Source organism: Anastrepha ludens, chromosome 5, assembly GCF_028408465.1.
Source record: "Anastrepha ludens isolate Willacy chromosome 5, idAnaLude1.1, whole genome shotgun sequence".
NCBI lineage: Eukaryota > Metazoa > Arthropoda > Insecta > Diptera > Tephritidae > Anastrepha > Anastrepha ludens.
Window position 1 is genome coordinate 127,003,485 of NC_071501.1, and position 14,579 is coordinate 127,018,063.

Below are 14,579 nucleotides of genomic sequence, written 5' to 3' on the forward strand. Positions count from 1 at the left end.
ACATAACTGCGTGATTGAAATATACTGGCTGGTACCTACATATTAAAACAGAACAACAACACAAAACCCCAAAAATTCCACCAACATAATTTTTGCTGGTGACATTTGAGACAATTGTCGGGTCGGTACAATATTACGCTGCGTCCGTCTGTTTGGCTGACTCTAGCGATTTGCAGTGGACAATGCCCTGTCCGAATACTGCCATCAAGACAGGCACGAGATACCTCCTGATATCTCCCCTGCAACATCTTCACAACGAGGCTTCTATGATCCCGCTTAAGGAGCACAGTAAGATGCGTGCTGGGGAGCTACCGCAGAAATTACCCCTGCAGACACTTGCTAGAGACTAAACCACGTCCCAAGCGTGTCACGAGAAATTTTTTCGATTATACTGACGAAATTCAGCACCAGACATGACTGAAACTACCACCTCTCTTACCACCTTTCAAACTCCCGACTCTCCAATGCCGTAATCGGACTCCAAGCACCATGTTAATATAGGTTAAAAACCTAGCTATCCAGAATCAATCCCGACATACTCAATATTTGTCCGACATGAGAAGGTACCCCGCACGATACTAACCACCTATTTACGTGCCCTCTCAAACCCACTCACCTAAGACTCCTCTCCCTCGGGACCCAACCTGTCGGAACAACATGTTTCCGGGGCCTACAATTAAATGAGTTAGAAGATGATGATCGGTGACTACACTTCACTAGCAGGACTTGGAGAACTGCTACAAAAATAATAACTGTGGCCGGGAGTGTCTGGTTATGAGGAACTTTAAGGTATATATTTTGTATGAGCTTAATGGTTTTATTGGCTAACAGCGGTTTTTTAATCCACTCCTAATGTTGATAAAAAGTAAAATAACCCCATTATTTTTAGTGTTTTTTATATATTACTTAACAATATTTGAATTTACTTAATTTCATTTGTCATAAAATGAACGACGACTAATGCATATTGTTTTATAATTTATTATATTCAATTATAATTATACAAAAATTACGCTTCCAATTCGATTCCTCGATTGCACTAAGTGATCAATAAAACTATATATTTCCATTAAAATACGCACATCCATCCCAACATACATAAATGTACATGCGTTAACATGTAAATGCACTAAATTGCTGTTGTTTTTATTTGTAAAGGCAAGCAACAACGCGGAAATGAAAACACAAGCCAACAAACGATTGTCTCTTTACATACTTGAACACCACCTATTCACCACATGACACTGACACCGCAGCAGATTTAAAAATGAAAGCTCCTTGATTCGCCATTTTGGGTCTTCCGAAAACATCAATTATTTTTTATTTAACAAATTAAGTTGGTAATATAATTTATTAACTACTTTTTGAAATCAAAATTAATCAGTGGCTTTCATTCTTTATGGTAATGGTGTATAAAGTAAAAAAAAAATTTTTAGCTATTTTATTCTTATTTTCCTTACTTCTAAAACCTAAAATAGTTAATGTATTTACTTTTTAATTAAATTAAAACAATGTTTTCTTATTTTATGCATCAATTGCAACTATTTCTGGTTCTGTAACTCATTTTTCTATAGCTTTAGAACTTTCGAATTACGTTTTAGGGGCAGTCGCTTCTAGGCTACTGGATCGACGTAAAATCCAAAAGTACCTCTACATAGCAAGTTTTCCAAAACTTAACCACAATTTTTACAAATAGAAAGAAATAACTATTTTTATTACCAATTCGCCTTCTGTTTCAATACACAACATTGCACGAACTAATATATTATATCTGTGTATGTATTTTTAGGAATATCATATGACAAATCACACAAAGTCAAAGACTCGGTGTAAATCTAATACGGGTACACAGCTGCCTGGGAAATCCCAAATGATTTACACAGTTTAAGACAAAAGTCACTCGCAATTCATTTCAGCTGTGCTAAGCGAATAAAAATGATGATGCAACTGAAGTTACTTACAGCCAAGTGTTACATTTACTTCCAAGAGAAAGGGCGTCATAAGTTCTTCACACGTGGGTCTGAAAAGTCTGTGCAAAGTTAGAGAGATGGAACTACTGGCGCATATCGAAATTATGTTTAGTTAGTAGCATCTCTTGGAAGAACATACACCTAGTTTCAGCCAAATCAGTATATTTCTTTGCGCTTGCGTTCGTATGAATCGAGTGATTTTCCTTTTCTATCACGACAACGACATATCAGGCTTCAGTAGTTTATTCCACAATTTGAAGAAATGGCAGGCGGGGAAAAGATTTTATTCAAACGATGAGCTGATTGCAGAAACGAATGCATATTTTTCAGACTTGGACAAGAACTATTATTCGGAAGGGATCAAAAACTAAAACAGCGTTGGACGAAGTGTACAAGCTTTAAAGAAAACTATGACGAAAAATAAGTCATATTTACCCCAAACAATTAAGTAGATGGTTAGATGTTTGGCCAAGCTTCCCCTGCACTTTGTCGCCTGCGTCTTTATGTTTTTCTACAAATGGAGGGACCTATCGTTTTAGGCCACTTCCGAACAATAATCGCTTTTGATCAGAACCTTTTTTCCTAGTTGAAATGCCCTCAAAGGATTACCAGTGCATGCCGAGAGGCGACTGCTTCAGAAGCTTTCTTTAGTATTTTATATTGTCCACAGTGGGTATCGAGCCAAGGGTCGGCCGAATCTTGATATCGCATAAACTTGCTGGGTTACGCCGGCCGCCGTGGAATATTTATTAATTTACGACTTCACTTAGCTTTCACTTATCATTTTAAAATAAATTTCTACACATCTATTAAGTGGTGAAAATATATCCAGTTGAATATTGGCTTCACAAAGACCTACCTAAAGCCTGTCATTACGTTGAGTAGTGTACTCTTCCCGGAACCTGAAGGGCCCATTATGGCGGTTAGTTCTCCAGCACGAAAGGAACCATTAATGCCATGTAGAATTTCCTTTGTAACTGAAATAATTAAATATCAAAACCAAATATTTATTATACATGAATGTATGTATATATAATATGTGAAATTAGGGCTTTTTATGCACAATACAATATAAGTTTAAAATTCAGCAACTATCACCACACTAAGAGTGACGGATCGCGCTCGAAATTCATGTTAGTAAAGTAGATACCTCTATTAGAAGAAAGGTGGATCCTTTCCTCCTTTTTTATCCGCACATCTTTCAGTTCATAAGCTCAAATTCGTATACATATACATATACACATACATACATACATACATATATACAACATATAAGTTCAAATGGACATAATCGTGCATGTATATGCCGTTACTCACCAAATTTTCTTTCATGAAAGTTAAATTTTCGCACTGTATATTTGACATTCTCGAATTCGATGTCAATCTGTTTGCAGAGATCGAGATCGAAATTTGCCTCCCAATTATCATAGTTATTTGGTTTGTACAGAACGTTGCTCGTGGAACTAGGCTTCACACAGTCGGTGGACTTATCGATTGATGTTTCGGAGCTGGCAACACTAGAGCAGCAATTTATGGCCGCCCCGCAAGCTTCTGTGGGTTTGATATCCTGTATGACAGTCATTTTTACGCTGCACAAAGAAGAAAAAAACCATAAAAAGTAATAAATATAATTCAAAAAAGGCAATAACTAATTTCGAACTTTTTTCATATATATAATATTTTTAAATTGATATATTTTTTTAATTCTCATAGGCATGGAAAATTGAGAGATTTGTACACATGTACGCACATACATAGGAGTACAAGTAAAAATATAAGTATTAAGTATAAGTATAAGTATAAGTATAAGTATAAGTATAAGTATAAGTATAAGTATAAGTATAAGTATAAGTATAAGTATAAGTATAAGTATAAGTATAAGTATAAGTATAAGTATAAGTATAAGTATAAGCATAAGTATAAGTATAAGTATAAGTATAAGTATAAGTATAAGTATAAGTGTAAGTATAAGTATAAGTATAAGTATAAGTATAAGTATAAGTATGAGTATAAGTATAAGTATAAGTATAAGTATAAGTATAAGTATAAGTATAAGTATAAGTATAAGTATAAGTATAAGTATAAGTATAAGTATAAGTATAAGTATAAGTATAAGTATAAGTATAAGTATAAGTATAAGTATAAGTATAAGTATAAGTATAAGTATAAGTATAAGTATAAGTATAAGTATAAGTATAAGTATAAGTATAAGTATAAGTATAAGTATAAGTATAAGTATAAGTATAAGTATAAGTATAAGTATAAGTATAAGTATAAGTATAAGTATAAGTATAAGTATAAGTATAAGTATAAGTATAAATATAAGTACATATACGTACGAGATATTTACTTGACCGTAGCCAGGAGATTGCGAGGATGTACTGAGCAAAAATGTTTGCATTTACATTTGAGAGAAAATATTTTATTGAAAAGTTTTAAGTTGTATTTCGATTGACAGCTCCTTCCTGAAATCTGCATTGTAATTATTTTTACGTAATGTCATTCTTTCCATATGGAGTCTGACGGTGACTTATAAAATCACAATTTTAGGTAATCCTACATTTCTTGCTTTTGAAAAAAAAAAAAAAATAAACTATTCATTAAAAGCAGATTCTGTTTTAATAAAATTTTCTGGATATTCAATATTTTTAATTCAATTGATTGTAACAAATTAACCTTTGGGCCTGGTTTGCTCTGGCACCCTCCAGACTTCGGTTCTGGCGACGGCCATGAGTTGCATATAGATATATGTACAGTAAGTACATATATGTATGTACATATATCTATATGCATATGTAATTGTGTATATGGCCATATGTACATATATCTATATGCATATGTAATTGTGTATATGGTTCTGCACATTTTGTGTGTGGGCACGTTTTTCTTCCTCCATTGCATGTGTTCGCTTTTACACAAAATTCGTTGAATTGTATCGATTAATTATGCTTACAGAAGTACATAAATTTTTTAGTAAGTAGAGCACAGCAGCGACAACAAAATGCATAAATTAAGAAAGAAATGAGTTCTGATTTCGCATTCTTACATTCTTGAATGCATACTGAATTGCAGCAGTGCATATATATTACGTACTCATTTTTTTTTTTTTTTTTACTTTTTATTTGCTTTTGCAATACTTTTGCCATTCTGTGCATATCTCGAGTTTGTATAATTCGACTATTACTTCAATATGTATATGTAAGAGTCAACCGCAACCAACCTTCGTATGCGTGCTCAGGGAGCAAAAGTGAGATAAAGACAGACTTGGAATGGGATGACAAATAGAAGCTTAAAGGAGATAATCCTTGCAATATGTGCAACCAACTTTTACCACTGGGCATGGTAGACACATCTCTAATCGATATATTAAAAATACCATCAGAAAGTAATACACAAAAGATGTATCAGTTAGATTAGATTTATTGGAGGTTTGGAGTTTCAACCTCATCGTATTTTGTAAGTTACCTTATACTCATTATCCACTAGCACTGTAAAGAGCCTCGCATTCACAATTTCGCCTTGTTACATATTTAAATATGTAGAAATTAATATATAGACCATAAGCAAATTTGTTAAACGCGTTGAATCCCTGCTCTTGTACATTCTATTAACCCTTTGAGTATACTTGACGTATCAGAACGTCATGCATTTATTTAGCCAAATGACGTACTGACACGTCACTGAAATGGAGGCAATATTTAATACCTTCATTCTCCTTTATTTGATGAATAACTTTTTTAGTAATACTTTAATCCTTTTGGAAGATATCACACGTTTCAAAGTTATAAATCATTTCTTTTTTGTTATAAATTGGATTTATTTGTTTTAATTTTTTTTGTCATATTGATTCCCTAAAGTTGTCTAAATATAATATAATCGAGTAGTATATGCCATGAATAATATGAATTTCCATCAAATAAATTTAAACCCAAAGTCTAAGCCGTTAATTTAATATGAGTTTAATAAATAATAATAATAAAATAAAACGACAGCAAATAGAAAATAATTTTAGATGATTGGGAAGATTGACAATACTTCCCAATCATCTAAAATTATTTTCTATTTGCTGTCGTTTGCTGTCAGCTGTCAAAACTAGGCATAAATCTTAATTGGATTAAGTTATTACATATCTTAAAGTTATTGCTGTGATGTGTTTAATTACATGATACGGATTTAATTGCGATTGTTAGTGGATCTCAACTAGGCACTGATCTGTCAACAGTCTGCCAAACCGTCGGCAACTATCCCTTCCGCACACGCTAATATAAGTACATATAGTACAAGAATGCATATACAGTGAAATTCCTTATAACCGGACACTCACCGTCGCAGTGTTTTTGTCCGGCTATGGGAGATGTCCGCTTATAAGGGATGAAGTCACAAAATATATACCACACATATAAATTGTATTGTACATAGTTTATTTAAGAAATTTTTGGAAGTAAACAATATTTGCATACTTTAGTATTACATATAAATACATATATGTACATATATCGATTAAGTACATTGTACAAGTTTCACATTTCAATACTAGTTTGATTGAAAAAATTCGGTAATGCTTGATTGCTTAAACATTGATTGCTTTAATTTAAAATGCTCATTCTCAAAGTGACTCTCGATATTTTTAATGTGCTGGAAAGCTACATAGTCATTTTTTGCAAATTGTTTCAAGCCCGCAACAAGTTTTAAAGCCTCATCATATCATGTTATAGGCTCACATATTTCTTCTGAAAATTCATCTTCGGAATCACTTATGTCCATAGTATCATCTTGTTGGTCAAATTGAATTTCTATATTGTTGTCCTCAGTGAAAACATTTTGATCCATTTGGAGAAAACCTTCCAAATCATTTGCCAAGTCTAGTCCTTCCTGAAGCCTAGTATAGATTGCCAGTGGAATATCATCTTCAGAATCAAAATCTGGAAGATCCTCATCAGTTTCCAAAAATCCTGCTTTACGGAAGCAATTTCGGACGGTTGTGGCTTCCACTTTATCCCAAGATGCTTTGATGAAATACACAGCTTCTAGTACATTAATCGATTTTGAAAGCTCTGAGGCTGAACTTATATTGTCAATTTTAGATAGCAAGTGTTTTAAAACTAAGCTTCTATACAAAGTTTTAAAATTTTGGATTATACCTTGATCAAGGGGTTGGCTAACTGCCGTTGTATTTGGCGGCAAGAAAATAATTTTTATATTGGTTAAGTTTAATTCCTTTGGGTGAGAAGCCGCGTTATCTAAAAACAAGATAATTTTTCGATTCTGGGCTTTCATTCTTCGATTGAACTGCTGCAGCCATTCACTCATTACTTCTCGAGTCATCCATGCTTTTTTATTAGACTTCCAATCCACTGGCAGTTTTGCGATTGGAACATGTTTAAAAGATCGAGGACGGGCTGCTTTACCTATAACCAAAAGCAGCTCCTTTTCTCCAGCCATGTTAGCACAGAACAAAATTGTGAGTTTTTCCTTTGATAGTGTACCGCCTACGCATTTTTCTGATTTAAGAGCGAGGGTTTTGTCAGGTAAGGCACGAAAAAAAAGCCCACTTTCGTCTGCGTTGTAAATGTCTTGAGGCTTGTAACCGGTCAACAGAGATGGCAGTTTTGTCCTAAACTGTTCGACACCATCCTGGTTTACATCTGCAGCTTCACCAGATACGCATTTGAAAGCAACATTATTCCTTATTCGCCATTTGTTTAACCATCCGTCTGAAGCATTAAAATTAGGTACACCCAGTTTGCCTGCAATTTCCATTGCCTTTGCTTTCAAAATGGGACCAGAAATCGGAATGTTTGAACTTCTAGCCTTAGCGAACCAATTAAAACACATCTTGTCTATTTCAGAGCCGCCTTCTTTAAGAAAGCTTCGCTTTTGATGAACATTAACTCCAGACTCCCATTTAGAACGAATTTTTTCTTTATTTTTATTGATTTCAGCAGCTTGTGTTTTGCCAATATTGAACCTTTCAAAGCAAAATAAACGTGCACCTACAATTAAATTTTTGGGCTCACTATACTTTGGGCTCACTATACCTTTTTGCAATTCCACGTACTGATAATTTATCTTTTTCGAATACATTAATAATTTCCATTTTTTCTTTAATAGAAAGTACCTTCTTTTTCGGCGCCATATTATTACGAACTTTGAACGCAACCATTCGTATACAACTGACTTAACAAACTGAATGGAAAACTACTCTTAATTTAAAACACAGGGCTTGAATGTGTGCATACATGTTAAAAGGGGAATCACCTATTTCATTTTTATAATGAACAACAAAGCTTGCTTGTGATATTTTTGAATTTTGTCCGTTTATGAGAAATTTTTTAATGAAAATGGTTTGAAATACTTTGTCCGCGTCCGGTTATTAGAGTGTCCGTTTATTAGGATGATATTTGTATGAAAAAATGAATGAAAAACCTGTGTGCCCAAAATTTGTCCGGTTATTGGAGCTGTCCGGTTATAAGGACTGTCCGTAATGGGGAATTTCACTGTACTTACATATATGGATATGTGCACGTGCAATCTACCAAGCGTCAAAGTGTTTTAGCGATGTGTTGAAAACAATTCCTGTTAGAATGTTTGAAAAGAAGGTCGACCTGAATATATTAAAATAATATATTTTTCTTTATTCTTTGGGGTGATTCACCAATATTATAAATAAAGTCTTCTTCATCAGCTGTATGCGAGGGTTCGTCATTTCGATTTGTTGACAAGTTCTTATAGTAATCGTGTTTAACAGGAGGAATGAATTTTAGCAGGGCCATCATGTCTCTCCATTTTTCCTTTGTCACAGTGCTACCTTTAGGATATAATAAAGGCTGATCTATATTTTTCAAACTTTGCGGTCTACCCAATAAAGATTTTCTTATATTAATGGCTTGAAATTCTGTATCTTCATTATCGGCACATTTGAATTGTATGAGATAGGGTTTGGACCTTTCTAACTTTATCCAGCGTATTTTAAGCCAATTTACTGGAAGCCCTGTGACGGTTACTTTTCTGTTAATGATAGACTGTTCTAAAGGTTTTGTTGGCAAAAAATCTTGGTGAGTCATTTGGATTAGATGAAACGGCGCTTTCTTTTTACATGTTTTGATTATATGGTACCAATCATCTGGTGAAATAATGTTTTGATTTTTTTCGCACATGACGAATAGCTGTGTTCACTTACCAAAAATTTCATGCCAATTGATTCACCTTTGATTTCTGTTCTTTGAACAAATTTCAACAAACTTAAGACGGTTTTAATATTTCTGTTTTGACCGGTACACGAATCCGAATATGTTATTATTTTATCGAAGTTCGCAGCGTAAGTCTTTATGTACTGAAACGATTTACAGGTATATTAGAGTACGGAGTTATTATTCAGTTGCCAAACAAATTTGCCATTTAACGGTGCTAATATTAATTATTCAGGAACGTTATTATAAATACAAAAAGTTATGACATACTAAGGGCTTTGACACTTAAATTTAAGATTTTTCAAAAAGTGGAGTTAATCGATGTGTGCATTGAGCGGCTCAATTATTATTATTTATTCTTTTATAACTTTTAAAAAGCAAATGTGACGCTGTGACTATTTAAACATTTCATATTCCATGGTGTGAGCAACTCGAGTTTTTTGAATTGTTTTTAAATGTGCCACACCAAAAATAGTTGGTGCATAATCCAAAGTAGCAGCGTATTTAGCAAAATCAGTCGCGTGCTGAATAACGAATAAGAAATTTATAACAAAAATATTCAAACCGCCAATGGGTTAAAAATTGATTCGAATACAAAGTTAAATTATTTTGCATTGATTTACTAGTGAGCTTTAGAAGGCATACCTGGCATTACCCCTGTTAACCATTGAATAAGATAAAATATTTCCAACGAATTTTTTAATGATTTAATTTTTTTAGTTTCCCTTATTATTGAAATGCCTACACTCACAATTTAAAACCTTATCAGCAGTCAATTTGTTATTGAAATTCGGTTTTGTTTATTTAGAAATAGTAATATAATAGCAACAAAAAGTGTACCAAACTAAGCGAACGAGGTCACCGTCTGGCGATAATTTCAAAAATGAAATACAAATTTTTGATTTAAAAAAGCAGGTATATGGTGTCACAAGAATACAGTTATGCATAATATAATAAAAATATTTAGCACGGATTTCATTTTTTAGTTGTTATAGCTTTCCGAATTTTGTTAATTTTTTCTTTTTTTGTTTTTGTTATTTAATGAAAGAATACTCAACGGAAAAAAGGCATTGTGTAATAGCTTCTAGAGAGGCGGTTTCAACAATAGGAAAAACAATGAGCGAAACCCCCTGGAGAAGATGAAGAAACCGATCAACCAATCGTTGGCGGCGGAATTTACGTTCCTATAGCCGATTGTGACGTAATAAGTATACTAACAGAGTTCAGCATTATTCGAATAAATAAACTATTAGGTTATTTTAAATAATTTTTAGAAACTCATTTGAAACACACTGATTTGCAACGGCAACCCACTACATTCATTTTTATTGCTTTTGCCACTGATTCTCAGTTAATTGATTTCTGTTTAGTAGAGCGGGTACATTGAAAATGAGTAATCCATTTAACGCAGTTATAGGTTAAGAGAAAGTGACACTGATAATTCTCCGTCAATTTAAAAACTAACATTTTGAAAACAATTATGTAGCCTACAGAGCTTGTAAGTATTTGCTGATTGAAAACGAAAACAATACTGGTTTTAATACAAATATTGCTTTTATTTATGTATTTTAATTCATCATTTGAATTTGAATTAATAAATTGAATGAATTTATATGTTATTCAGGAATAACGAAAAAAAACTATTTATTTGTCATTCGTTATTTCCTTAATTTTGCTCAGCTCTGTATAGTAATAACTGATTCGTTTAAAGAAACCCAAAGCTGTGGGCGTCGGTTGAGCTATTCAAAGACGGCGGCGAAGATGGAATATCGTAGGACAAATCGATGCCTGCCGATTCAAATTTACTTGTACTCTGCTCAACCTACAAGAAGGGCGATCCTGCAATCTATATAGTTACATCTTTTGTTAAATATTTGGCTGAACTGCTCCCAAATTGTGATGTGCATTTTTATATTGTTTAAAATTTTATAGAATTTAAGAGACGCTTTCCATTCGCCATTTGAAGAGTTTTAATTTCCACGTGACAGTGTAACATTGAAATTTAAGTGTCATCACCTAAACATTTATGAAAAACCTGTTGCCAGTTCAAAATTTCCTCACCGTCATAACCGGTAACAAAGAAATGCACTTTACATTGCACGCACGTGTCTCGTCAGCCTTTACTTCGAGGGAATTAACTTTAAATTGTGTTGTGCTCGTGACTCCGTAAGGTGATGTGGTTTTGTGAATATTACAGATCTGCATGAATGCGAAGGTATTGTATATTCTCATGAGGCGATCACAGCAATCAACCCGTTCCATTGAATCGATAAGTCAACAGCATACATATCTTGCACACAGTTACAAGTTATGAAAAGTAGTATGCGGCGAGATAAGGCCGCGCATTGGAGACCGAGAATTTACAGGTGGTGGTTTGGAAATTCTTATGTACATACATATTTTTGAGACTATTCGAAAGAATGGAAGTGCCGTTAATCCAGGACAAAAGCAAAAAAAACATTACCATTTCGAAGTTCAGCACAAAATAAACTCACCACTCCATCGGGGGCCATTCTTTGTTTTCCACTTTGAAATGGTTGAAACCACTCACAACTCAGAAAATTATGACAGCGATGATTAAAACAGAAATAAGTTCTAAGTTGTTTTACCCTCTTTTGTTTTAAAAGTGAAATAAATTATAAGTTATTTACTGAGGCCTAATCTTACTGTTTGATCTTTCTGCAACGTTTGACAAAAATTCTCAGCTGACAAGGCTAATTAAGAAAAAATGTTTGTAATTATGTTATCATAATTTGAATTTTCGTCGTATTTCTTATTCTAAAAATACCAAACCAGAAATATTAGACAGATACGTGCTAGCTATCGCATTCGACACAATCTTTTATGAGTTTTTTATATCCCGCTTACTTATGCACAGTGTAACTGCAGTGGCCAACATTTAAAAGCTAAATATGAACAATTTTATTATACGAGCATTTATTAAAAATATTGCACATTGAAGTGGAGTTCAAAGTGAGCTCTTGGCCAGTGTAAAACTAAGCAATTCTTTCTTTTACATTTATATTACACATACAAACACAAGTGAGACGATGCTAGAACTGCATCAGTCAATATCAAACGTTCCAGGCGCTATAAGAATTGCCAGCTGAATAAAGCGCTGAAAGCCATAGCGTCTGCAACGTTTGGTATCCGAGTTCAGTTTTATAATTTGAAGCATTTTTAGTTACCAGGGATCTATACATACATATACTATTGTATATAATGAAAAAATAACTGTCGCACTTATATATACATATATAATTGACGCGTACACCCTTTTTGGGTGTTTGACCGAGCTCCTCCTCCTATTTGTGACGTGCGTCTTGATGTAGTTCCACAAATGGAGCGACCTACAGTTTCAAGCCGACTCCGAACGGCAGATATTTTTATGAGGAGCTTTTTCATGGCAGAAATACACTCAGAGAATTGCCATTGCCTGCCGAGGGGCGACCGCTATTAAAAAATTGTTTTCTTAATTTTGGTGTTTCACCGAGATTCGAACTTACGTTCTCTCTATGAATTCCGAATGGTAGTCAGCGCACTTAGTGCTTCGAATAACAATATTATTAGCTTTTTTTATAATTAATATTTCTTTTATAAAAGATATATATATTTTTTTTATTAGTCCCAATTCCCATTTACCTATTTTTTGGACATCCTTTATAATTCAATTCAACCAGTCCAATTTTTGTAAGCCCCAGTTCCCCGCATATCTTGCAATGGTGCGCTAAATAAATTTGCCGAAAGGATATTCATCTAAACGCTTAAATGCCGCGTAAACTTACGAGCCCGTAAAACAACTGTCAAAGTTCGTAGCACAAGTGATTTACTCAAATTATGTATACCATATTTCAGCCGCGATTTCAGTGCGTAAATTTATGCGAAGGCAAAAAGCGAAAAAAATATTTCTCGCGGTGCGTTCATAAAACTGTGAGTAAAACGATTAAATTTCAGCGGAAAGTTTTAAATAATTTTCGCGATTGCCACTTACATTTCATAGAGATTTATGTGCGCAGTCAGACAGACACAATCGTCGGCAATCTTTCATACATTCATATCATTCAATTATTTATGGAACTGTATAAAATTATGTTCACCACGTGTCTTGCGCTCGCTATCCATATTTTCAAATGGGTTATTCTGTCTGAAGACATATAAAAGCAAGTACAGGTAACATATATACAATATATAAATATAGGTACATTAGATTCATCCATAGAATACGATAGATAATTGAAGCGTTGGGGAAAAAGTTGCCAAAATAAAACGTGCTCATGGTCTCATTAACACTGGTATATAAATGTCGCGGGCATATATTAAGTATGTATAGCCACCACTGTTTATACAATAATTACATTGAAATTGTGGCTATTAAGGTACTTGACCACCTTGGAAAGCTAAAAAGTACAACATATTCAATAATTTTTTTTTCATGTTCTGTATAATATATTAAAATACATTTTTTTTTAAATTTTTATTTAGAGCTTATATAATACAAAAAAAATTGATTTATTAAAATTTCTTTTTTTAACATATATCCAGGAGGCGCCAAAGTCGAGGCCTGAAGAAAATCATGTCTTGCGGCGGACAGTTAATCTTAGAAATGGTAATTCTAAAACAAAAGAGAGAAACAAAATTTTCAAAAGGAAGGTTCCTTGCGTGAGAATTTACCACAAACTGACAAAAAAAAAAATAATAAAAAAATGGCGGATGTTTGAAAAAAAGTTAAGAAAACACCCCTGTTTTTCACAATGTTATGCTTAAAAAGCAATACTTTATTAACTTTTTTTTTGCAAAATGTGGTAAATTGGCATACAAAACATCTTAACAAATAAAACAAGACCAAAATCATTAAAATCGGCTAAGCAGTTTCGGAGATAAAGTGTCCGCCATTCGAAAAAAAGTAATTTCTGGAAAAACGCGTTTAAAGTTAAAACTTGCTATTTTCTTTCAGCTGAGTCAGCAAGTAATGAGTGCAGGATGCGCCTGCACATTTTCACTGATTTCACTTTGTTAGAATTCGAATTTAAAAAAACAGTTTCAGGTGATGATTTTTAAAAGTATAAGGATTGAAAAAATGTAAAAAAAAAAAATTTAATTTTTTGAAACTTATAAGGTGGTCAAGTATATTACCTTAAATGTTTTTTTTAATATAAAATTACCTTGTATGCGAATTTGGTAAGGTAAATAAAATAATGACACTAAATTTACATTTATTTGGGATAGTTCTAGTAGATATTATTTTAACCTGTTCTCTGAATGCGCTACCAGCAGCATTTGCTGAAACTTGAAATATCCTTGAAAACAATTTCCAAGCACTTCTTCTTCTTCGTAATTGGCGCGATAACCGCTTACGCGATTTTGGCCGAGTTTAACAAAGCGCGCCAGTCGTTTCTTTCTCGTGCTAACCGGCGCCAGA

General features: G+C 33.4%; 2 protein-coding genes across 3 annotated transcripts in view; both read right to left on the bottom strand.

The window, feature by feature from the left end:
* Nucleotides 1-14,579, bottom strand: part of LOC128865357 (ATP-binding cassette subfamily G member 4) — a 37,371-nt gene that overhangs the window by 15,806 nt on the left and 6,986 nt on the right. Inside the window, exons 1-3 of one of the 2 annotated variants that reach the window (XM_054105609.1) lie at nucleotides 4,310-4,386; nucleotides 3,288-3,559; nucleotides 2,830-2,947 (exon numbers count right to left, since the gene is read on the bottom strand). In XM_054105609.1, coding sequence (XP_053961584.1) covers nucleotides 2,830-2,947; nucleotides 3,288-3,559; nucleotides 4,310-4,371 — 452 coding nt within the window. In that variant the 5' untranslated portion in view covers nucleotides 4,372-4,386. Of the gene's footprint in view, nucleotides 1-2,829; nucleotides 2,948-3,287; nucleotides 3,560-4,309; nucleotides 4,387-14,579 lie in introns of those variants that run through there. The other variant, XM_054105610.1, reaches the window with a different exon arrangement.
* Nucleotides 6,055-9,447, bottom strand: LOC128865358 (tigger transposable element-derived protein 6-like). The gene is made up of 2 exons (XM_054105611.1): nucleotides 8,009-9,447; nucleotides 6,055-7,938 (listed from the first exon to the last, which is right to left on the bottom strand). The coding sequence occupies exons 1-2, from the start codon at nucleotides 8,131-8,133 to the stop codon at nucleotides 6,675-6,677; spliced, it is 1,389 nt and encodes a 462-aa protein (XP_053961586.1). The 5' UTR covers nucleotides 8,134-9,447; the 3' UTR covers nucleotides 6,055-6,674.

Bases quoted from the DNA above. Each gene is read 5' to 3' on its own strand.
- LOC128865358 (XM_054105611.1), bottom strand. From the start codon at position 8,133: ATGGTTGCGTTCAAAGTTCGTAATAATATGGCGCCGAAAAAGAAGGTA. The intron at 7,939-8,008 runs GTATAGTGAGCC...TTGCTTTGAAAG, and splicing joins GTACGTGGAATTGCAAAAAG to GTTCAATATTGGCAAAACAC.